Genomic DNA, 26,160 nt, shown 5'->3' with positions numbered 1-26,160 from the left:
GGGTGGCAACACATGTATTCTAAGTGATTTCAATGAGTCTTTCTCCATTCTGATAGTTCTATACTGTTCAATTCAACTTCAACCTAAAAAAGTCATAATTTTCATCAATTCCTGCATTTGCGATAATTTCTACACTGCCACGTAGGGCTGCACGATATGGGCAAGCAATTTGGGCCTTATTTTTAACCAAATGTTACAATTTGACTTGCGATTTAGAGCAAAACACTTGGGTTAACTGTTGGAATCATGGAAATAGAATGTCTTTTCTAATTATATAGTTAGAATATAATTGTGGGCACTTTTAATACAGTGTTTTCTGACATGACAACGAATGAAAACGCCAGGGAGGAGTTATTGTGACAGGGTAGGAACTAAAGTGTTGATAGGTGTTTCCTAGGGAACCCTATAATCTTTGGTTACATTGAATGTTTTCTCTTAGCTACTTCACGTAGCTAACATATTCTTGCTTTGCGTGTTCCTCTTTAATTTAGAAGATACTGTTGCACAAACAACATGCTGATTTAGGTCTACACCATCACTGGTATTATCAGGCTGTATAGATAATTACACTTGCTCTTTTTCAGTACATTTATTAGCTAGCTAGCAATTAGCATTAGCAGCGAACAATCAGCGGCAACTAGGAACAACTTGCTAAGAAAAGACAAACTAGCTGTTTGCAGATGTAAGAAACACAAGCTAATAGTGTAATTATAGTGTAATTGTAGAATACTAGTAGATTTATATTAAGAAGCAAAGTGACAACTGCATCGTTGTCATCAACATTGTTGCATATGCTGCATTGACCATGCAGACTGAACAAATGCGCTCCTTGAGTGACAGGAGCTGGGGCTAGGTCTGTGTGGAAAGCGGCATGGAGAGAGAGAGTGGAGAGAGATGACTCAAGTAGCTAAGTAAACTATAAAAATTGACATTACACACTGCATATCACATTTAACAAACCAAACATTCAAATACCGTTATAGAAGGTAAAGTAAAAACCCAAACCGGTCTGTGCATCAATACCGGTATATCGCAAAAAAACGGTATACCGCCCAGCCCTACTTGGGGGTAGAAGCTGTTAAGGAGCCTTTTGGACCTAGACTTGGCACTCCGGTACTTCTTGCCGTGCAGTAGCAGAGAGTACAGTGTATGACTTGGGTGACTGGAGTCTTTGACAATTTTTGGGGTCTTCCTCTGACACCGCCTAGTATGTAGGTCCTGGATGGCAGGAAGCTTGGCCCGTGATGTACTGGGCCGTACGCACTACCCTCTGTAGCGCCTTACGGTCAGATGCTGAACAGTTGCCATACCAGGCAGTGATGCAACCGGTCAGGATGGTCTCGATGGTGCAGCTGTATAACTTTTTGAGGATCTGGCGACCCATGCCAAATCTTTTCAGTCTCCTGAGGGAGAATAGGCATTGTCGTGCCCTCTTCACAACTGTCTTGGTGTGTTTGGACCATGATAGTTTGTTGGTGATGTGGACACCAAGGAAATGTAATCTCTCGACCCACTCCACTACAGCCCCATCGATGTTAATGGGGCGTGTTAGGCCCTCCTTTTCCTGTAGTCCACAATCAGCTCCTTTGTCTTACTCACGTTGAGGGAGAGGTTGTTGTCCTGGTACCACACTGCCAGGTCTCTGACCTCCTCCCTATAGGCTGTCTCATTGTTGTCGGTGATCAGGCTTGTCCACACAGTCGTGGGTGAACAGGGAATACAGGAGGGTAGCTCTGACAGGCCCCCGTGTTGAGGATCAGCGTGGTAAATGTGTTGTTGCCTACCCTTACCACCTAGGGGCGACCCGTCAGGAAGTCCAGGATCCAGTTGAAGAGGGAGGTGTTTAATCCCAGGGTCCTTAGCTTAGTGATGAGCTTTGTGGGCACTATGGTGTGAACAGCATTAATGAACAGCATTCTCACGTAGGTGTTCCTTTTGTCCAGGTGGGAAAGGTAGTGTGGAGTGCAATTGAGATTGCATCATCTGTGGATCTGTTGGGGCGGGATGTGAATTGTAGTGGGTCTAGGGTTTCCGGGATGATGGTGTTGATGTGAGCCATGACCAGTCTTTCAAAGCACTTCATGGCTACCGAAGTGAGTGCTACAGGGCGGTAATCATTTAGGCAGGTTAACTTCACTTTCTTTGGGCACAGGAACTATGGTGGTCTGTTTGAAACATGTAGGTATTACAGACTCGGTGTCGGAGAGGTTGAAAATGTCAGATTAAGACACTTGTCAGTTGGTCCGCGCATGCTCTGAGTACACGTCCTGGTAATATGTCTGGCCCCACGGCCTTGTGAATGTTGACCTGTTTAAAGGTCTTGCTCACATCGGCTACGGAGAGAGTGATCACACAGTCGTCCAGAACAGCTGGTGCTCTCATGCATGCTTCAGTGTTGCGTGCCTCAAAGCGAGCACAAAAGGTCTTTAGCCCGTCTGGTAGGATCGCCTCACTGGGCATCTCACGGCTGGGTTTCCCTTTGTAGTCCGTAATAGTTTGCAAGCCCTGCCACATCCGAGCTGGAATACAAAAATCACATTTTAAAGTAAGGCAGCTTCTTTGATATTTGGCACATAGTAAAGTGTATGGGTCCATGTGATGAGTGGAACGGATTTCTACCTACAGTATATGTCTTTTACATGTTCTGAGAAGAATGATTGTCAAGATGGGGATGAAAATTTATTTACATGGCATGCACTTTAATGGTAACTGCTCAAAATACTATTTCCTTCTTGGATTTTTATTTTACTGACACATTTTACTGTAATTTTTACTATAATTACACAGAGAGAGCTTTTTAAGAACACCTCTTAGCAGGTGTTATACGACATTAACGCATGGGTAAGGACTAATTTGCCAATTTCACAATTAGTAGCTCTTAAAAACACAAGTCAGTCACCATTCAAAATGTATGAGGTGCCAGCTACTTTTGAAATTGCACATAGTGCACTTTATATCACTTTAAAAGGCAGTATATGTTGTTGGACTTTAAAGCATGTGTGAAGATGCTGTTTTGCATGTTTTTGGTAAAGAGAACTGAAAGCTATTTAGATCTTTGCCAAATCAGAAAATGGGCCTGAGAAAGATAAGTTAAAGTCTACACTTTTGATGACATTTAACTTTCAAGAATATGTAGTTAACCTTTTTCTGTTTTTATTGGAGCTTATAGTACTGAGCAAATAGTTTGTTTTGAGGTCAGTTTGGTTTTGGTTCGATGAAAAAATTATCACGGTTTTCGATTTTGGTTTCGATAATGTTTTTAGACATTAAATGCACTATGCTTTATGTGAGTTGAATGCTGTAACAACAGATAATAAAACAGTTAATATCCCATGATGGTAGTGACTGCACATTACTGCTTATCACTTATTAACCATCTTTTATTCACCCTTTAATAAAATATTTCAGTTGTTGTGTATATAAACAATTTTCAGGCCTATTTGATGACTTTATTATTTAATTCCAAGTCATCATTTCATCTCTATAGAGCTGCTGTCTGATAAAGTCACTATTTTAGTCGTTTTTCAAAGTAAATAAGGCATACTTTTATGACTGCTGAATACTAAATATCAGTTTTAGCTCAGACAAGTAGGTGCACAATGGATTATAGAGACAAGAAATTCCACGTTAGTTAATTAATATGTTTTCTACACTAAACTTTGTAGAATATTGGCCTTTTGGAAAGCCTACTACATTGCTCAGTTCGAGCTTGATCTGATTTATCTCCAGAGAAACTGCTCATTGCACTCACAGAAAAAAAATGAACGAAATGGAAATTCAAATAATTTAACAGATGTCGGTCAATGAATTGTTTAAAAAAAGAGAATGCTCTAGCTGCCTTGCTTGGGCTAGTGTGAAAAAGGCATTTCAATTAATTCAAGACTATTCGTAAGGATACTAAATATTGTATTAAGTCTTTCAAAGTTAGGAAATGGCACAATATAAATCCGTATTTATCACAGAGGACTATACTCATCAATCATTTTCTGTGTGTTACAGGTTGGTTAAAGATGCTCCTTGGGATGAGGTTCCTCTAGCCCACTCTCTGGTTGGCTTCGCTACAGCCTATGACTTCCTGTATGAGTACCTGAGCAAGGTGCAGCAGGAGCGCTTCTTGCGGGTGATCGGTAATGCTACGCGCTTCATGTATGAGAAGTCCTACATCCGCGGCTGGGGCTTCCAGTACCTGCACAACCACCAGCCCACCAACTGTGTGGCTCTCCTCACTGGCAGCCTGGTCTACATGGCCCAGGGTGAGTACATCTGGTCCATATACTGTGAACGTATGTGTGTGTGCAGATAAACACAAATAAATGTATTATTACATCATCAGCTTTCAGATGGAGTTCCTACAGTTTTTACTCTGTAACCTAGATCATGTCATTTTGGTGGTGGTCCATTCTTGATACACACAGGAAACTGTTGAGTGTGAAAAACCCAGCAGCGATGCAGTTCTTGACACACTCAAACCAATGTTTCTGGCACTTAAATCCATGTCTCAATTGTCTCAAGGATTAAAAATACTTAATTAACCTGTCTCCACCCCTTCATCTAAACTGATTGGAGAGGATATAGCAAGTGACATCATTAAGGGATCATAGCTTTCATCTGGATTCACCTGGTCAGTCTATGTCATGGAAAGAGCATGTTTTGTACACTCAGTGTAGATCCAGTAGATTGGTCAGTTTCTACTTAGTCTATTCATATTCCTGGAATACTGTGGCCTCTTCTTGTTAACTTGTGTCACATCCTTCCTGAGTTACTTGAAATCACATTTGCCTTAAATGGATGGCTGCAGTCCAGCTCCATGCGACTTCAGTAAGATTGTTTCCTCCAGTGGAGGCTTCCCAGGCAGCCCCCTCTGCCCCTGAGTAGACAAACATTCTGGGCTGGAATTTCCATTCAGTGAGCCCAGGTTTATTCTCCATAGCTGCACTTAATCCCTCATAATTGTTTCTCCAGCGGAGACTCTCCACACGATTCCATAACATTCTGGATTGACCTTTTCCCAGTGTTTCTCTTAGTAGAGACTTAAGGAAGGAACATAAGTCTGAAAAAGGGCCTTATTATTTCCTGCTCATTTCAAAACTGTTCCTTCTATTGTTTTGCTTTCAATTTCCTGGTTGTATTTTATTGGATGTTTCAGTCAGAGAGGCAGAGAGGCCAAAGGAAGGTGAAGTTGTCCTTGTTGTTCCCAGCAGTGCTATGGTATAGCTTGGTTTGTTTACAAGGGAAGTGTTTCTGGTACAGAAAGAATGAGAGTCGATGTAAAGTAAATGACAGCAGGCTTATGGAGATTACTGTGGTCATCGTGGTTTTTCTTGGAGGCTGGTTTATGATACTGAGCAGAGGGTTGAAAAAAAAGGGGGGGGCAGGAGAGGGGGGGTGCAGACTGGAGAATTATAGTACCCCTTTTGTTTTGAATCAGCTTTTTTCTTTCAAGTCCAGGAAAAACCGAGTTTGGTCCAGCAGCTTTGGTTGTTAACTCTCCTGTTACCTTGGAAATAAACGTAATTTGGTCATGGCCTGGGGTCTATGTACTGACTGTATAAATGATTAAAGCTGACTTTGCACTTGTATGTTTTTGATCAGCTGCAAATTGTTAAAAGGTAGCTTAACTAACTAACAGTTTTTGCTTAGGGTATAGCAGATTGAGAAAAGACAGATAACCGTTACCTTGCTCATTCTTGGACCAGTTTATTTAGGGGCCTAACTCTGGCATAATTATTTTACTCTGTGCATATTCACTTCCTGCATTCCTTTGTCATGAATTTATCATTCATATCCTGTGCAAAAGTATGACATTACGGGCAAATATTATTCTATCAAGAACACAGTGAAGAAATGGAACTTTGCCACTAAGGTTCTGCCAGAAATCAATCCTAGCAAACATTGGCTTCATGTCACATTTAATTCAGAGCCATTGTATTGCACATGTCTATAGTACTGAGATTTATGGAAGAATACAGCACCTCTCTTTAAAATATGTGTATTATTTTATAGGGGACGTAAAAATCCAATTTGAAGCATTTATTTATAAGGAAGGGATAGACTCCATCTGTTGAAAATAAAGGAAGACATATCTGTCCAAAGCATAAGACCTCTTAAGACCTCTATGAGAAAGTTAATCTCAGCATATAGCTACTGTGTACACTATAGTCTTATCATCAGAAGGGATATTGTATGGGCTCTATCCAAAGGGTGAGTCACGGGGATAGAGTGGATCAGATGACTAGATCGCAGGACAGCAGCTGATATGGGATCAGTGCATTCCGGATGCCGGTGTCTGCATGTTGACGCTTGGCGGCTGGTCTGCCTTGCTGGGATCCTAATTGGACAGCCATGTGTGCAGTAGTTTACCATGGGTTCATCAGTACTTAACCATCAGGATTTCACCCTAAGACCTGAATCATCCACTTGTCTGCTACGGCCACCAGGTGCTCAAGTTGTATTATTTAGTGTAGAATGTTGGGACTCTGGGAGACATTCAAACTCATAGCCACAGTCAGACTACATTGTGTTGCTTCCTTAAACAAAAGTTGTTATACATGAACACTTGATTGATTTGTGAAAAAGTGTCTATTTTACACATACTGTATAACCTATGGGCAAAATGGGTTGAGTCGACCTAGTTCCCTCGTTATTTCAATGTAATTTACATCATATTCAAACACAAATTAACAACAGGTTTGGTTTACGTTTTGACAGTTTTTGAGAACTTTATCAGATGTCAAATAAAATTGTATGTAAAGTACCAGTCAAAAGGTTGGACACAACTACTCATTCAAGGGTTTTTCTTTATTTTTACTATTTTCTACGTTGTAGATTAATAGTGAATACATCAAAACTATGAAATAACACATATGGAATCATGTACTAACCAAAAAGTGTTAAACAAATAAAAATATGTTGTATATTTGAGATTCTTCAAAGTAGCCACCCTTTGCCTTGATGACAGCTTTGCACACTCTTGGCATTCTCTCAACCAGCTTCATGAGGTAGTCACCTGGAATGCATTTCAATTAACAGGTGTGCCTTGTTAAAAGTTCATTTGTGGAATTTCTCAATGAGTTTGAGCCAATCAGTTGTGTTGTGACAAGGTAAGGTTGGTATACAGAAGATAGCCCTATTTGGAAAAATACCAAGTCCATATTATGGCAAGAACAGCTCAAATAAGTGAAGTGAAATGACAGCCCATCAAACTTTAAGACATGAAGGTCAGTCAATCCAGAAAATGTCAAGAACTTTTAAAGTTTCTTCAAGTGCAGTCTTAAAAACCATCAAGCGCTATGATGAAACTGGTTCTCATGAAGACCGCCACAGGAAAGGAAGACCCAGAGTTACCTCTGCTGCAGAGGATAAGTTCATTATAGTTACCAGCCTCAAAAATTGCAGCCCAAATAAATGCTTCACAGAGTTCAAGTTACTGCAGCCCAAATAAATTCTTCACAGAGTTCAAGTAACAGCCACATCTCAACATCAACTGTTCAGAGGAGACTGTGTGAATCAGGTCTTAATGGTCGATTTGCTGCAAAGAAACCACTACTAAAGGACCCCAATAAGAAGAAGAGACTTGCATGGGCCAAGAAACACAAGCAATGGACATTACACTGGTGGAAATCTATCCTTTGGTCTGATGAGTCCAAATTTGAGATTTTTGGTTCAAACCGCTGTGTCTTTGTGAGACACAGAGTAGGTGAACGTATGATCTCCGGATGTGTTGTTCCCACCGTGAAGCATGGAGGAGGAAGTGTGATGGTGTGGGAGTGCTTTGCTGGTGATACTGTCTGTGATTTATTGAGAATTCAAGGCACACTTAACCAGCATGGCTTTCATCAAGACAAAGGCTGGCTACTTTAAAGTGTCTAAAATCTAAAATATATTTTGATTCGTTAAACACTTTTTCGGTGACTACATGATTCCATATGTGTTATTTCATAGTTATGATGTCTTCAGTATTATTCTACAATGTATAAAATAGTAAAAATAAAGAAAAACCCATGAATTAGTGGGTGTGTCCAAACTTTTGACTGGTACTGTAGATCTGACGTCTTTGCCCGGTGGGTACAGTATGGAAAATGATTTTGCCAATACTCTCAGCTTTAAGCAATTGTCTAGACTTGTTCATTCTCCCGCCTTGTATAGTCTAAACCCACTTGATTGGCATCATGTCAATAAATGAAGCAGAAACTCTTGTCACCCCACTATCATTGCATTCAACCTACGTCATATTTGGTTATTTCATTCTTAGAAAGTATTCTTTGTTCATTCTTGGAAATAAAATAAGAGGCTTCAGGAATTTTCCTCAACTGGGTCCAGACACCTTTTTTGTGATTTCACAAATTTAGAGAAACTTTCCCCGAACAGCAAATCCCCCAAAAAACATGAACAAAGGCTCCAAAAAAACACCCAAATACATCCTTTTAGAAACGGCAAAGCTCTCAGTATTATGATGTAGGTCTTTAGATGTTGTACACATTAAATTGTGTAATTCCGAACTTTATCCGCAACATTCTTTTCCATTTTGTCGTTTCTTGAGCGATACCTCCCTGTCCTACCTGTTTTACAGGTAACTGCCAAAAGAAAATAAACACTTGAGTAAACGAGTGATACAAAGTATATTGAAAGCATGGGGTACTTCCACACAGGAAGTTCCAGACACTTGTAGAATCTTTGCCAAGGTGCATTGAAGCTGTTCTGGCATGTGGTGGCCCAACACCCTATTAACACACTATATGTTGGTGTTTCCTTTATTTCGGCAGTTACCTATGGCAGCAGGCTACACAGAAAATGGAACCGCTCAAGACGGCTCGAGTTGCGGGAAAGGGCATATAACGTTGCGGATAAAGTTCAGAATGACACAACTTCAGGTGTACAACATCTAAAGACCTGCATCACAATACTGAGAGCTTTTTTGTTTCTAAAAGGATGTTTTGAGGTGTTTTATTTTTTATTTTGTTCATGTTTTTTAGGGCCCCCATACTACACAATGAGGATGAGGAAGTGATTTGCTGTTTGGGGTAAGTTTCTCTAAAACATGTCAAATCACAAAATAGGTGTTTGGACCCTTCTAGAACATGCCATTTAAATCAAAAATAGAGATTTGGTTGTAAAAAAGAGAACTTCTCTTTTAATGGCTCATCAAATCATAAATAGTTAAAAAACCTCAAAGGAGTAGAAGGCAAGTCAAATGGCACCATGTAAATAGTAAATCCCTTGACCTCCCACATTCCTGCGAACCACAGCGTCATGGTGTGGGCAACTAATGTGTACTGATGAGGGCTTCAGAGCTCCAGAGCCAGTAACATCACTAACAGCATGGCTGAAGAGAAGCCATAGATAAGGCCCCAGCATGACAGCAGCATTATCCACTCAGCCAGTCATTAGGTAAACTGAGGCGCATCATTAGGCTCCAGATCGATTGTGGAGGTCATGGCTAGAGCACAGTGTTACAGTACGTGATGTGATTGAGCCATGGGGGGTAGAATTTCTTACTGGTCATTAAGATTATTGGAACTTTTGACTTTATAAAATTAATCAGATTAGTTTGGGTATTGTCACGACTTCCGCCGAAGTCGGTTCCTCTCCTTGTTCGGGCGGTGCTCGGCATCGCCGGTCTTCTAGCCATCATCGATCCACTTTTCATTTTCCATTTGTTTTGTCTTGTCTTCTCACACACCTGGTCTCAATTTCCCTCATTACATGTTGTGTATTTAACCCTCTGTTCCCCCCATGTCTTTGTGCGGAATTGTTTATTGTAAGTGCATTTGCACGTTTTCCCTAATGCGCGACGGGTTTTGTACCCAATTGTTTGTGGTTCTGATTACCGGTAATTTTATGAATAAAACTGCTCCATTGATTACCAAGTTTTTCTCTCCTGCGCCTGACTTCCCTGCCGCCAGTTACGCACTTGTCACGGCTGTTATAAGGAACGGACCAAGATGCAGCGTTTTCGTGGTTCCACATAATTTATTTACTGTGAAACTAAAATGCCCTTAACAAAACACTGAAGGGAAAAAACAACAAACCGTGACGCAGGAGGAACATACACACTCACAAAATATAATCACCCACAAGGACAGGTGGGACAAACATCAACTTAAATATGGCCTCCAATTAGAGACAACGACAACTAGCTGCCTCTAATTGGAGGTCATGCCAAACAACGACCAACATAGAAATACAAAAACTAGAACTGAACATAGACATACAAAAACAGATAAACACCCCCTATCACACCCTGACCACTCTACCATAGAAAATAACAACTTACTATGGTCAGGACATGACAGCACTCCCATACAGGTATTCTCCTGACTTGATTTAATTCTATGTATTTTTTCTGTTCTATTCTATGTACTTTTTTATAATCTATTGTAATTATATAAAATAATGTTGGTTCATTAATTCCTACATGATGCCCTTGTCTAATAATGGAAAATGCAGAACCGTCCAAACAATGTGTGGACTTGGGAGTATGGAACCGGAGTGTGGGCATTAGCGTAGTGAGATGCTGTTTGTGTAAATGTGGTCTTTGTGTGCCAGCAGTTCCTGTTTAATGGTAAATACCTGCTCTGTGTAGGTCACTGATCTACTAGCCCAAACCAAACACAGGGGTGGATGCCAGCTCAGGGGCTGGGCTGTGAGCACCGGTGAGGTGGTGGCTGGAGCCAGTCCACTAGGTAGCTGCCATGCACCAGTGAAGGACTGGGATTCCTCAATGAAGTGTGGCTGGAGTGTTTATGTGGTCACTTCTTCTCATAGTAAACTCTGTGTGTGATCCAGAGAGAGAGAGATGCTATACATTAGTCTGGTATGGTAGTATCATGCTTTCCATATAACGTGAGTTAAGGCTCCTGTATGAAGTTCCTGGAAATTAAGAAATCTGAATTTTGAATGACTGAGTAGCATTAACTGCATTTACGACTACAGTACCTCACTTGAGACCACATATTAAACCTAGTTACTTAGTTAAAGTCATGACAACAAACACTTTAGGTGGCTGACAGCAATCTATCTCAAACCCACTAAGCTGACCCTGGTTTCCCCTCTGTTCTGTTCCAGGTTATCTGCAGGAGGCCTACCTGTGGACTAAGCAGGTTCTGGCCATCATGGAGAAGTCTATGGTGCTCCTCCAGGACGTGACAGACGGCTCGCTGTACGAGGGCGTGGCCTACGGGACCTACACCACCCGCTCTCTATTCCAGTACATGTTCCTGGTGCAGAGACACTTCTCCATCAGCCACTTCGACCACCCCTGGCTCCACAAACACTTTGCATTCATGTACAGGACCATCCTGCCAGGTAATACAACAATTGATGTTGTATGCTCTGCTCTGCCATTCAATTGCATAGAACATAATTAATGTTTCCCTTTGCAGAAGTTGCTTGGTTCGATTGACTTTCTACCTCTAACTGTGCATTTAGTCTAGATATTACGTGATGTATTAAAAGGTCATATGGATATCGTATAGGGAGCAAGACCATTTTTTTAAGGAAATACAGTGCCAATCAACAATCTGTGAATAAATGTTCATAAATGCCTTAGTGAACTGCTGAGGCACCCGCCCTGGCCCTGTATCCAGCTAGCATCCTTGGAAATGTTTCCCAAGTTCTAAGTAGATTAGGGCGGGTGCCTCAGATTAGGTATGAGTGCATTACCACCATGTTAGAGAGTGTAACTACTCATTTGTCCTGATATGGGGTATGCATGCGTGATACGGGGTATGCATGCGTGCACTTAATAGCTTCCTGGAGGTCTGTCAGAGCTGTGCTGATCCCTCTCCTCTGCTCTCCTCTCTTTTCTGGCTGACTGTCTGAAAGTCAGTGGGAGGGCAGTGCTGGAGGAAGGGCCCCCTCCCAACACTTTGTATTGTGACTGGGGCTGAGCAGCTCTAGGAGATCTAGTTTTGGACTCCCACAATATTTGGCATGGGGCATTTGTTTGTCCAAGATCTAACTTTGCATCACGGCAGGAATGTTGTAAACAGACGATCTTTCAGAATGGGAAACACACACCTAGTATCACACCGCTTGTGCACTATCACAGCTCAGGATGTGACCCAGATGCAGACACAGGAGGCAGATAGTTCCATACTCAGAATATTTATTTTACTAGTGGTGGAAAAAGTACCCAATTGTCATACTTGAGTAAAAGTATAGATACCTTGACACAAAATGACTAAAGTGAAAGTCACCCAGTAAAATACTACTTGAGTAAAAGTCTAAAGGTATTTGATTTTAAATATACTTAAGTATCAAAAGTAAATGGAATTTCAAAAATATACTTAAGTATCAAAAGTAAAAGAAAGTATAGATAATTTAAAATTCCTTTTATATGGCAAACCAGACGGCACCATTTTCTTGTTTTTTAAAATTATGGATGGTCAGGGGCACACTCCAACAATCAGACATAATTTACAAATGAAGCATTTGTGTTTAGTGAGTCCGCCAGATCAGAGACAGTAGGGATGACCAGGGATATTCTCTTGGTAAGTGCGTGAATTGGACCATTTTCCTGTCCTGTTAAGCATTCAAAATGTAACGAGTACTTTTGGGTGTCAGGGAAAATGTATGGAGTAAAAAGTAAATTGTTTTCTTTAGGAATGTAGTGGAGTAAAAGTTGTTAAAACCTGTTGGGGCTAGGGGGCAGTATTTGCACGGCTGGATAAAAAACGTACCCGATTTAAACTGGTTACTACTCTTGCCCAGAAATGAGAATATGCATATAATTAGTAGATTTGGATAGAAAACACTCTAAAGTTTCTAAAACTGTTTGAATGGTGTCTGTGAGTATAACAGAACGCATATGGCAGGCCAAAACCTGAGAAGATTCCATACAGGAAGTGCTCTGTCTGACAATTTGTTCTCCTTCTGTGGCATCTCTATCGAAAATACAGCATCTCTGCTGTAACGTGACATTTTCTAAGGCTTCCATTGGCTCTCAGAAGGCGCCAGAAAGTGGAATGACGTCTCTCCTGTCTCTGGGCGAAAAACAGCAGGAGATTATGTGAGTGGTCAGGCTGAGAACAGTGACACTGGAGATTCGAATTCTCCATTTTTTTCTTTCAGCCTTTGAATGAATACAAACGTCCCACCTTGCCCAGGGAGGTTAAAAATAGTAAAGATACCTCAAAACGACTTAAGTAATGCTTTAAAGTATTTGTACTTACAGTTGAAGTCGGAAGTTTACATACACCTTAGCCAAATACATTTAAACTCAGTTTTTCACAATTCCTGACATTTAATAAAAAATTCCCTGTCTTAGGTCAGTTAGGATCACCACTTTATTTTAAGAATGTGAAATGTTTGAGTTTGAGTTTCTTTTCATTTTTACAGGGACAGTGCACATTAATCAACGTTTCAGTAAAAGTGCCGGTTTTAGCCAGCCGGCTAATTTTCAACCGCAGTCCCTGGGCAGGTTATTAAAACCATTACAATACAGACAATCAATGAGCAGTGAGCACACGCAGAGCAACATAAGACAAGCAAGAAATAGTATGCAGACAGAACAACACAGCGCAACAAGACAAAATCCATAAAAGCAAGTGTTTCCACACCTCACAAGCTACAGACAACATGGAAAGCGGTGATACACAGCTAGGGATTACGTTCACAAATCTGATTGGCCTTTAGCCATGTCTGCATGTTTTTTGTGAAAGTCTGATAGGTGGTGCAGTTACGTGTGTCTGATGGCAGTGTATTCCAGACATGGGAAGCTCTCACAGAGAAAGCAGATTGACTAAAGGTGCTTTTCCTTAAGGGAAATATACAGTCACCTCTCATGGCAGACCTTGTGGATCTGCTGCCATATGTTTGGGTTTTCTGTTTAACAAAAGTACTGAGTGGAGGGGGATGCTTCATTTGTTCAAGCCAAACTGCCATTCTTAGATCCTGAGTGTAAGCTACATTTATGGGAACCATGTGTTTTGGGGAAATGGCTTCAGCAATAAAGCTAGGGAGATGCTAATTTCAACAGGGCCTGTAGTTTCTCTTTCCCTTTTAGGACATGGCATGCCATGCATTTTTTACCTTTGTGTTAAAAATGCAAAAATTCTGTTGAAGCTACATATGTAAGATTTGTAGTGTATTTGAGGTTTAACAAAGGCTTCTAAGTTCTTATACAAATGTATAAAAAATGTCCATTCATTATAATCCACATAATTCACATTTCCTGTTGCTGCAGAATTATTTTCCTGCTGTAGCAAACTGTCTTAAATTAAGATTCTACAATGCCTTCAAAGTATTCAAAACCCTTTACTTTTTCGACATTTTGTTGTGTTACAGTCTGAATAAAAATGTTATTAAATTGAAATTGTGTGTCACTGGCCTACACATAATACCCCATAATGTCAAAGTGGAATAATGTTTTTAGAAATGTTTACAAATGAATAAAACATTCAAAGCTGAAATGTCTTCAGTCAATATGTCATGCCTGCTCCCCCTCCCTGGCGCTCAGTGGTGCCAGGCTGCCCATCATTACGCACACCTGTCACCATCGTTACGCGCGTATTTGGACTCACCTGGACTCCATTACTTTGTGGATTGCCCCTCCCATATCTATCATTTCTCGGTTTGATCCCAGTGTCAGCATTAATGTCATTATGTTTCCCCTGTCCAGACGCTGTCCGGGTTTTGTTTCAATGACATTATTTATTAAACGTTCACTCCCTGTAGTCTGTCCTTACACAATAAGTATGAATACTAATTGACTCAAGACATTTCAGCTTAATTTTTTATTAATTCGTAAACATTTCTAAAAACATAATTTGTTATGGCAAGCTTAAATAAGTTCAGGAGTAAACATTTAGCAATAAGTGTTTAACATGATTTTTGAAGAACTACCTGATCTCTGTGCCCCACACATACAATTATCTGTAAGGTCGAGCAGTGAATTTCAAACCCAGATTCATCCACAAAGACCAGGGAAGTTTTCCTGTACCTTGCGAAGAAGGGCACCTGTTGGTAGATGGGTAAAAGAGCAGACATTGAATATCCCTTTGAGCACGGTGAAGTAATTAATGACACTTTGGATGGTGTATTAATACACCCAGTCAATACAAAGATGCAGGCGTCCTTCCTAACTCAGTTGCCAGAGAGGAAGGAAATCGGGATTTCACCATGAGGCCAATGGTGACTTTAAAACAGTTACAGAGTTTAATGGCTGTGATAGGAGAAAACTGAGGATGGATCAACAACGCTGTAGTTACTCCACAATACTAACCTAATTGATAGAGCGAAAAGAAGGAAACCTGTACAGAATAAAAAATATTCCAAAACATGCATCCTGTTTGCAACAAGGCACTAAAGTATTACTGAAACAAATGTGGCAAAGCAATTCACTTTTTGTCCTGAATACAATGTGTTATGTTTGGCGCAAATCCAACACATTACTGTGTACCACTCTCCACATTTTTTAGCATAGTGGTGGCTGCATCATCTTATGGGTATGCTTGTAATCGTTAAGGACTGGGGAGTTTTCCAAGATAAAAAGAAACAGAATGGAGCTAAGCACAGGCAAAATCCTAGAGGAAAACATTGTTCAGTCTGCTTTCCACCAGACACCAGACACTTGGAGATGAAATTCACCTTTTAGTAGGACAATAACCTAAAACACAAGACCAATTATAAAATGGGTGGTTCGAGCTCTGAATGCTGATTGGCTGACAGCTGTGGTATATCACAGGTATACCATGGGTATGATAAAACATTTATTTTTACTGCTCTAATTACATTGGTAGCCAGTTTATAATAGCAATAAGGCACCTCAGGGGTTTGTGATATATGGCCAATGTACCAAGGCTAAGGGCTGTGTCCAGGAACTCCACGTTGCTATGTGCCTAAGAACAGCTCTTAGCCGTGGTATATTGGCCATATACCACACCCCTTCGGGCCTTATTGCTTAAATATACACTGGAGTTGCTTAGCAAGACGACATTGAACGTTCCTGAGTAGCCTAGTTCCAGTTTTGACTTAAATCGTCTTGAAAATAAATGGCAAGACTTGAAAATGGCTGTTTTCACAGTTTGATTTTTTTTTTTAAATGATAATGTGCAAATATTGTACAAACCAGGTGTGGAAAGCTGTTTAGACTTAACCAGAAAGACTCACAGCTGTTATCACTGTCAATGGTGATTCTAACATGTATTGACTCAGGGATGTGAATACTTATGTAAATGAGATACTGTATTTCATTTTCAATACTTTAGCAAAAAACATGTTTTCACTTTGTCATTTTGGGGTATTGTGTCTAGATGGGTGTGGGAAGAAAATATTTAATCAATTTTGAATTCAGGCTGTAACACAACAAAATGTGGAAAAAGTCAAAGGGTATGAATACTTTCTGAATGCGCTGTATATCTGTACAACACGTACCGTATTACTTACATTTTATAGACTACTCAAGATTGAATCATAAGAAGGTATATTGTTTGTACAACCAAACTGGACCTTGGACTGATCAGTATGTAGCGGTCACTTCAAATTTGTAAGAGTTTTATGATAAAAACATTCAATATTTCTCTAACAAACCAGTATGAAAAGCCACTATTGCAGTTGCCTCCTCCTATATTTGAACTGTAAAATAATCCATATGGATCTTGGCCCTGGCCTGTTCCATCTCACCAGGGTTCCAGAGGACTGTAGCCATAGCAGATTCCAACTACAATTGGTTCTACGGGCCTGAGAGCCAGCTGGTGTTCCTGGACCGATACGTGATGAGGAACGGCAGCGGGAACTGGCTGGCTGAACTGATCCATCAGAACCGGGTGTTGGAGGGGCCAGGACAGGCCGGGAAGGGACAGAGATGGTGCACACTGCACACAGAGTTCATCTGGTGAGACTGAGTCACTCTCTCTCTCCCTCTCTCTCTCTCTCTCTCTCGCTCTCACTCTTGTCTGTTGGTTTAGTTGTACTGTTAAATATGCTGTATTGTATGGATTTAGACCTACAGTTTATTATCATACTGATAATTAAATAATTTACTCCATTCTGAATGTTAAATAGCATTTTGAGCAGCTTCATTTGTATATATGAAATTAATATACTGCTCAAAAAAATAAAGGGAACACTTAAACAACACATCCTAGATCTGAATGAAAGAAATAATCTTATTAAATACTTTTTTCTTTACATAGTTGAATGTGCTGACAACAAAATCACACAAAAATAATCAATGGAAATCCAATTTATCAACCCGTGGAGGTCTGGATTTGGAGTCACACTCAAAATTAAAGTGGAAAACCACACTACAGGCTGATCCAACTTTGATGTAATGTCCTTAAAACAAGTCAAAATGAGGCTCAGTAGTGTGTGTGGCCTCCATGTGCCTGTATGACCTCCCTACAACGCCTGGGTATGCTCCTGATGAGGTGGCGGATGGTCTCCTGAGGGATCTCCTCCCAGACCTGGACTAAAGCATCCGCCAACTCCTGGACAGTCTGTGGTGCAACGTGGCGTTGGTGGATGGAGCGAGACATGATGTCCCAGATGTGCTCAATTGGATTCAGGACTGGGGAACGGGCGGGCCAGTCCATAGCATCAATGCCTTCCTCTTGCAGGAACTGCTGACACACTCCAGCCACATGAGGTCTAGCATTGTCTTGCATTAGGAGGAACCCAGGGCCAACCGCACCAGCATATGGTCTCACAAGGGGTCTGAGGATCTCATCTCGGTACCTAATGGCAGTCAGGCTACCTCTGGCGAGCACATGGAGGGCTGTGCGGCCCCCCAAAGAAATGCCACCCCACACCATGACTGACCCACCGCCAAACCGGTCATGCTGGAGGATGTTGCAGGCAGCAGAACGTTCTCCACGGCGTCTCCAGACTCTGTCACGTCTGTCACGTGCTCAGTGTGAACCTGCTTTCATCTGTGAAGAGCACAGGGCGCCAGTGGCGAATTTGCCAATCTTGGTGTTCTCTGGCAAATGCCAAACGTCCTGCACGGTGTTGGGCTGTAAGCACAACCCCCACCTGTGGACGTTGGGCCCTCATACCACCCTCATGGAGTCTGTTTCTGACCGTTTGAGCAGACACATGCACATTTTTGGCCTGCTGGAGGTCATTTTGCAGGGCTCTGGCAGTGCTCCTCCTGCTCCTCCTTGCACAAAGGCGGAGGTAGCGGTCCTGCTGCTGGGTTGTTGCCCTCCTACGGCCTCCTCCACGTCTCCTGATGGACTGGCCTGTCTCCTGGTAGCGCCTCCATGCTCTGGACACTACGTTGACAGACACAGCAAAACTTCTTGCCACAGCTCGCATTGATGTGCCATCCTGGATGAACTGCACTACCTGAGCCACTTGTGTGGGTTGTAGACTCCGTATCATGCTACCACTAGAGTGAAAGCACCGCCAGCATTCAAAAGTGACCAAAACATCAGCCAGGAAGCATAGGAACTGAGAAGTGGTCTGTGGTCTCCACCTGCAGAACTACTCCTTTATTGGGGGTGTCTTGCTTATTGCCTATAATTTCCACCTGTTGTCTATTCCATTTGCACAACAGCATGTGAAATGTATTGTCAATCAGTGTTGCTTCCTAAGTGGACAGTTTGATTTCACAGAAGTGTGATTGACTTGGAGTTACATTGTGTTGTTTAAGTGTTCCCTTTATTTTTTTGAGCAGTGTATGTTGTTTTTTCAATTCTGCAGGTATGATCCAAGCCTGACTCCCAGGGCTCCTGCAGACTTCGGTACATCCCAACTCCACTACTTTGAGGACTGGGGGGTCGTCACATATGGAAGTGCTTTACCCGCAGACACCAACCACACCTTCCTCTCTTTCAAGTCGGGGAAGCTGGGTGGACAGGCCATATTTGACATCGTTCACAGGAACAAGTACAAAGACTGGATCAAAGGGTGGCGGAACTTTAACGCTGGCCATGAGCACCCTGACCAGAACACCTTTACGTTCGCCCCTAACGGTGTTCCTTTTATCACAGAGGCTCTGTACGGGCCCAAGTATACCTTCCTCAACAACGCAGTGCTGTTCTCCCCAGCTGTCTCAGGGAGCTGCTTCAAGCCATGGGAAGGTCAGGTCACCGAGGCCTGTGACTCCAAGTGGCTGAAGTACAAGGTGGGGCTGGCGGCGGACTCCCAGGGCAGGGTGGAGGCGGCTCTGGAGAGGCAGGGGATGGTGTTCATCCGTGGAGAGGGCCAGTCGGCCTACAACCCTGACCTGAAGATCAGGAGCTTCCAGAGGAACCTGCTGCTCCTGCACCCCCAGCTGCTGGTCCTAGTGGATCATGTCCATCTGGAGACAGACAGCCCAACCAGGGCCATGAGTGCCTTCTTCCACAACACGGACCTGTCCTTTCAGGATGCCAAAATAGATGGTGTGCACGGAGCCTTTATCAGACACGGTGAAGACCCATATAAAATGTTCTGGATGGATGACACGGGCTTCAGTGAGAAAGGGGTCTTGGGGTACTGGAACTATCCACGTGGTTACCCCTATAATGGCTCGAACTATGTGAATGTGACAATGCCACTGAGGTACCCACACACCAGGGTGGCCTATATCTTCTTTGGGCCGGGGGTGGACGTGCAGAGCTTTAGCCTGCGTGCTGATGCTAATAGGGTGGACATTTACCTGGCCACCAACGAGCACACCTACACCATCTACCTTCTGACAGGAGAGGTGACCAACAAGCCTCTGTTCGCCATGGTACTGTTGGACCAGAAGAAGATTGTGTTTGAGAAAGCAGCAGGAGTGCTGAACGATACGCCAGAGGAGGTGGAGGAGTATGTCAACGTAGTAGAGGACAACCTCCAGCATGCCAAGCCTGTTTTCCAGCAGCTGGAGAGACACATCCTGGGCAGGGTACTCAACACGGCCAGCTTCCGCAAGACAGCTGAGCGCCTCCTACAGTTCTCAGACAAGAAGAAGACGGAGGAGGCCATCGAGAAAATGTTTGCTCTGACTAAGAAACAGGGCAAAGGAAAGGGGGCCATGAAAGCCTTGGGGAACCTTGGGAACGAGCTCTCAGAGAGCCTGCCTGACATCTTTGCACAGATCGAGGTGAGTGAGAAGAAGCAGAGATCGAAGAGCACAAAGCGGATTATTGAGGAGAGCTCAGAGGAAGATGGAGACTCCAGGGCTTTTATGGATTATGGAGACTCAAATAAAGGCAGGAAGGGTGGCTTTGTGAAGGGTCGCAAGTTCAAGGAGGTCCACATGTCGGCGACAGCCAAGAGTGACAGTCTGTCAAACGCAGCCTCTTATATCAGACTATTCCTAATCATAAACATAGCCACCTTCTTCCTGCTACTGGCTGTGTTATTGACACGCTTCCAGAGAGGCAGAAGTCTACACACCCAAAGGTGTTTCTATGGCATTCTCCTCATCGACAGCTTCATCTTACTCTGCCTCTACTCTTCCTGCTCTCGCTCACAGTGTTGACATCATCACTGTGCAACGACGGGGAATGTCAATGTACAGACAGACCTATTGAACTATTGTAGTTCGCCATGGGTGAATAAAATGCACCATACACCTCAGTCTGAGCCAAATCTACCTGATGGGTGTCCAGGAAATAATTAATTCCAAATAGGAATTGATAGACTTAACGATATTAAGCCAGACCACCTCTGAGATCCTAAGCTTCTGTGGAGCTTGAGAATGGAGTCTGAATAAACTTTGTCATGTACAGTTTTTAGATTAGACCCCCTGACTCATATCAAAGATCTCCAAGGCTAGCCACTAAAATGCAGATGTCTCTGCCTCTCTCTGTGTACGTTTTGACATGCAGTCTAAGTCATAAAGAATATAGAAAGGTCGGGTGATTGTGGAGGCCAGGTCATCTGATGCAGCACTCCATCACTCTCCTTGGTCAAATAGCCCTTACACAGCCTGGAGGTGTGTTTTGGGTCATCGTCCTGTTGAAAAACAAATTATAGTCCAACTAAGCGCAAACCAGATGGGATGGCGTATCGCTGCAGAATGCTGTGGTAGCCATGCTGGTTAAGTGTGCCTTGAATTCTAAAGAAATCACAGACAGTTTCACCAGCAATGTACCCCCACACCATCACACCTCCTCCTCCATGCTTCACGGTGGGAACCACACATGCGGAGATCATCCGTTCACCTACTGTACTCTGCGTCTCACAAAGACACTGCGGTTGGAACAAAAAATCTCAAATTTGGACTCGTCAGACCAAAAGACAGATTTCTACTGGTCTAATGTCCATTGCTCGTGTTTCTTGGCCAAAGCAAGTCTCTTCTTATTGGTGTCCTTTAGTAGTGGTTTCTTCACAGCAATTCAACCATGAAGGCCTGATTCACGCAGTCTCCTCTGAACAGTTGATGTTGAGATGTGTCTGTTACTTGAACTCTGTGAAGCATTTATTAGGGCTGCAATTTGATGTGCAGTTAACTCTAATGAACTTATCCTCTGCAGCAGAGGTAACTCTGGGTCTTCCTTTCCTGTGGCGGTCCTCATGAGAGCCAGTTTCATCATAGCGCTTGATGGTTTTTGTGACTGCACTTGAAGAAACTTTCAAAGTTCTTGAAATTTTCCGTATTGACTGACCTTCATGTCTTAAAGTAATGATGGACTGTCGTTTCTCTTTGCTTATTTGAGCTGTTCTTGCCATAATATGGACTTGGTCTTTTACCAAATAGGGCTATCTTCCTTATACCACCCCTGCCTTGTCACAACACAACTGATTGGCTCAAACGCATTAACTTCTATGGGCTAGGTGGGACGGTAGCGTCCCACCTGCGGGACACAGCCAGTGAAATATCAGGGCGGAAAATTCAAAAACAACAAAATGTCATAATTCAACTTTCTCAAACATACGACTATTTTACACCATTTTAAAGATACACTTCTCGTTAATCTAACCACATTGTCCGATTTCAAAAAGGCTTTACTGCGAAAGCAAAACATTAGATTATGTTAGGAGAGTACATAGACAAAAATAATCACACAGCCATTTTCCAAGCAAGGATATGTGTCAATAAAACCCAAAACACAGCGAAATGAAGCACTAACCTTTGACGATCTTCATCAGATGACACTCCTAGGACATTATGTTACACAATACATGTATGTTTTGTTCGATAAAGTTCATATTTATATCCAAAAACAGCATTTTACATTGGCGCGTGATATTCAGAAAATGTATTCCCACCAAAATGTCCGGTGAATGTGCACATCAATTTACAAAAATACTCATCATAAACGTTGACAAAATACATAACAATTTTTTTAAGAATTATAGATAGACTACTCCTTTATGCAACCGCTGTGTCAGATTTTAAAATAGCTTTACGGAGAAAGCACATTTTTCAATATTCTGAGTACATAGCTCAGCCATCATGGTGAGCTATTCAGACACCCGCCAAGTTCGGGGCAACCTAAACTCAGAATTAGTATTAGAAATATTGTATTACCTTTGCTGATCTTCGTCAGAATGCACTCCCAGGACTGCTACTTCCACAAGAAATGTTGTTTTTGTTCCAAATAATCCATATTTATGTCCAAATACCTCCGTTTTGTTCGTGTGTTCAGAGCACTATCGAAAGGGTAACGCGCGAGCGCGGAACGAGAGACGAAAAGTCAAAATGTTCCATTACCGTACTTAGAAGCATGTCAAACGCTGTTTAAAATCAATCTTTATGGTATTTTTAACGTATAATAATAATTAATAGCATATTCATTCAAGAAGAAAAAGAAGGAGGGGCGTGCTCGTGGGACCGAGCATATCCAATCCCTTTGTTGCCAGGCAGACCACTCAGTAACTGAGCTCCTATTATCTGCCCAGTGACAGGAGAAGGCTCAATCCACTTTCTGAAGGCTTTAGACAGCCAATGGAAGCCTTAGGAAGTGCAACATCACCCCACAGACACTGGAGCTTTGATAGAGAATCAAAAGCAGAACTACAATTCTCAGACATTTCACTTCCTGCTTGGATTTTTCTCAGGTTTTTGCCTGCCATATGAGTTCTGTTATACTCACAGACACCATTCAAACAGTTTTAGAAACTTCAGAGTGTTTTCTATCCAAATCTACTAATGATATGCATATTCTAGTTTCTGGGCCAGAGTAGAAACCTGATCAAATTGGGTACGTTTTTCATCCGGCCGTGAAAATACTGCCCCCTAGCCCAGACAGGTTAAGGAAAGAAATTCCACAAATGAACTTTTAACAAGTCACACCTGTTCATTGAAATGCATTCCAGGTGACTACCTCATGAAGCTGGTTGAGAGAATGTCAAGAATGTGCAAAGCTGTCATCATGGCAAAGGCTGGCTACTTTGAAGAATCTCAAATATACAATATATTTTGATTTGTTTAACACTTTTTTGGTTACGACATGATTCCATATGCGTTATTTCATAGATTTGATGTCTTCACTATTATTCTACAATGTAGAAAATAGTAAAAATAAAGAAAAACCCTGGAATGAGTAGGTGTGTCCAAACTTTTGACTGGTACTGTATGTTCAAACAAGATATATTTTTGTGGTGTTATTTTCTACTCTTTGTAATGAAAAAGGAACAATATGCATAGATGTGCAATGTTATTGTCATTGTGTATTTGCTTTTGCCTGATGAATGTGGGGACTTTGCAGATATAAAACAGTAGAAATATGTTACTTCAGGTGACAGGCGGTGGTCCTTTCTGTGTCTATAACTGCAGCATGATACTATTGCATTCAACCAAATTGGCTTAACTGCATAACAGAAAACATTGTCATCCCCATTTAAGTCTTGTGATATTGTTCTATAGCTGTCAGGGTCCATGTAATTCCATTTAGATTAATACACTTTTTGAATATTAATTTTACTCTGTAATAGATTTACTTTCATGCTCTCAACTGCTTGTCAACAGTATGCTGGTGAAGGCCATCCCCTTATGCTAGCGTTGATTCATTTTATTTTCCATCACAAACCCACCTAATATAATCACACACTTGCACCTCCCAATTTTATAATGTGGCATTATTTTGAAACATTTGTCATTACTGCCCATGTTTATTGTTGTTACTGACTATTCTAATGGGTCTACAGGCGGCATAACAGGGATGAGGATTTTTGTGTTACTTTGATGGGATATGTACCTTGGTAAGGAGGAAACCGCTACTCTGCTAATTATGGGATTGTTAGGGAAGGGAGAACTAAATGCTAGGAGAGGGGTAGATTTTCGGTGGGCATTGGTGGAGGAGATTTTTGGGAAATATGTAAATAGTCCTGAACCTGTACATACTGTATGTATACAGACATACAGGTAACTACCAAAATAATGGAAACACGTGAGTAAATGAGGGATACAAATTATATTGAAAGCAGGTGCTTCCACACAGGTGTGGTTCCTGAGTTAATTAAGCAATTAACATCCCATAATGCTCAGGGTCATGTATAAAAATGCTTGGCGAGCCAATATTTTGGTTACCAGTATAACAGTATTACCAGTATAACAGTGCTCCCATCCACAGGGCCACGAGTGGTCACTGAATGGTTTGATGAGCATGAAATGATGTAAACCATATGCCATGGCCGTCTTAGTCACCACATCTCAACCCAATTGAACACTTATGGGAGATTGTGGAGCGACGTCTGAGACAGCGCTTTCCACCACCATCATCAACAAAACACCAAATGATTTAATTTTCTTGTGGAAGAATGGCATCACATCACTCCAATAGTTCCAGACACTTGTAGAATGTGCATTGAAGCTGTTCTGTCTCGTGTTGGCCCAATGCCCGATTAAGACACTTTATGTTGGTGTTTCCTTTATTTTGGCAGTTACCTGTATCTGTCCTCAATTTAGTGTGTGTATGATCAAGTTTTCCTCAGATCAGGAGGTTGGTTGTAGGAAGATGATGCAGCTATCAATATTTACTCACTTTTGCTCAGTCACACAGATAACAAGGACAGACATGCAAACAAGTCTTTAGTTCCTTTGACGTGTTTTGCACATGAGGGTGGGCTCTGTCCAACTATCTTTGTAGGAGTCTTTCTCTCTCTCTCTGTAAGATAGACACATTCCCAGACATGTCTTCTGAACATGTGCAAGTCAATATTATGGCCTAGAGCAGGGATCATCAACTAGATTCAGCCGCGGGCCGATTGTTTCTTGAGTGGATGGTCGGGGGGCCAGAACATAATTACAAATAATTTGTAGACTGTAAATTGACCGCAAGAAGCCCAAATATACATAATATTTTACAAAAAAAAGTATAATTTCAAACCTTGCTTACATTTCTATATGATCACGTGTCTCTCTATTATGCGTGGAAATACTTTGGGACAGATTTCCCAAATTAAAATCACTTGGAGCTGATTTCCTGGTGTTTTTACAATTTTTTATGTCCAACAATGAAAATGTTGCTCAGAAGACTTGGGGGGCCAAATAAAACCACCTGTGGGCTGCCAGTAGCGGAACTCTGGTCTAGAATCTAGACACATGACTCCTCAGCCTGCAAGTGGGAGGAGCTACAACCCATGACAGTGTTGCCACTAGTTGAATTCAGTTTGATTAGGTGAGTGTGGTGCTCAATACACTATACCGCTATTGCCTAATCGTGCTGTATCTTGCCAATGAATTTAAATAAACTATGAGTAATGGAAGCCTTTTGTGACAGCGCATAGATTTGGCTCTGGATGCCGAGATTATGAAAGCACTTATGACAATCAAGTAGCAGCTTTTGGTCACCGTTTTTTTCAATAAAGAGTTTTACACAAGATCTCAAATGTGTCTCTTCTGTCTCAAATGTTGTGATGATGTGTAATAAACTTGAATTGAGTTACTTAGATAATCATTTGAGTTACAGGACGATGAGTCCATCATTAATCTCAATGCCTGCGTTTAGAGGTGATCAGACTGTCAGAAACATGACCTCGGTAGTGTGACAGCCAGGCCAAAATCATAAACATTTCCAACGTTGCTCAAATGCTACTTCCCCTGACAGTTCCTATGAATGTGAGTAGTGGCGCCCAAGTCAATGACATTTCAGCAAAAGAATGTATGTGTTTCTAACACTGTAGGCTATGGTATTTTGAAATGTGGTATTTGTCCTTGCCAGTTGATCCTTGCCAGATGTGCTCTGTAGTGTTCACATATGTAAAGGTGACTTGGTTGGGCAAACTATTCAAGAGATATACAACACCTTCCTGGCTCCCATATAACTCAAACCCAAGTCAGACTCACTTAAACTTAAC

General features: G+C 41.8%; 1 protein-coding gene across 3 annotated transcripts in view; it reads left to right on the top strand.

The window, feature by feature from the left end:
* Positions 1-25,685, top strand: part of LOC106571323 (dermatan-sulfate epimerase) — a 32,154-nt gene extending 6,469 nt beyond the window's left edge. Inside the window, exons 3-6 of one of the 3 annotated variants that reach the window (XM_014144261.3) lie at positions 4,000-4,253; positions 11,065-11,304; positions 16,627-16,834; positions 18,646-25,685. In XM_014144261.3, the coding sequence (XP_013999736.1) occupies positions 4,000-4,253; positions 11,065-11,304; positions 16,627-16,834; positions 18,646-20,395 (2,452 nt within the window). In that variant the 3' untranslated portion in view covers positions 20,396-25,685. Of the gene's footprint in view, positions 1-3,999; positions 4,254-8,762; positions 9,021-11,064; positions 11,305-16,626; positions 16,835-18,645 lie in introns of those variants that run through there. The other 2 variants (XM_045695643.2, XM_082961717.1) reach the window with 2 other exon arrangements.
* Positions 25,686-26,160: the final 475 nt, after the last annotated feature.

Source organism: Salmo salar, chromosome 15 (assembly GCF_965601325.2).
Source record: "Salmo salar chromosome 15, fSalSal1, whole genome shotgun sequence".
In the NCBI taxonomy this organism is placed as follows: domain Eukaryota; kingdom Metazoa; phylum Chordata; class Actinopteri; order Salmoniformes; family Salmonidae; genus Salmo; species Salmo salar.
The sequence above is the reverse complement of the archived record's forward strand: the minus strand, read 5'-3'. Positions and strand labels throughout refer to the sequence as shown.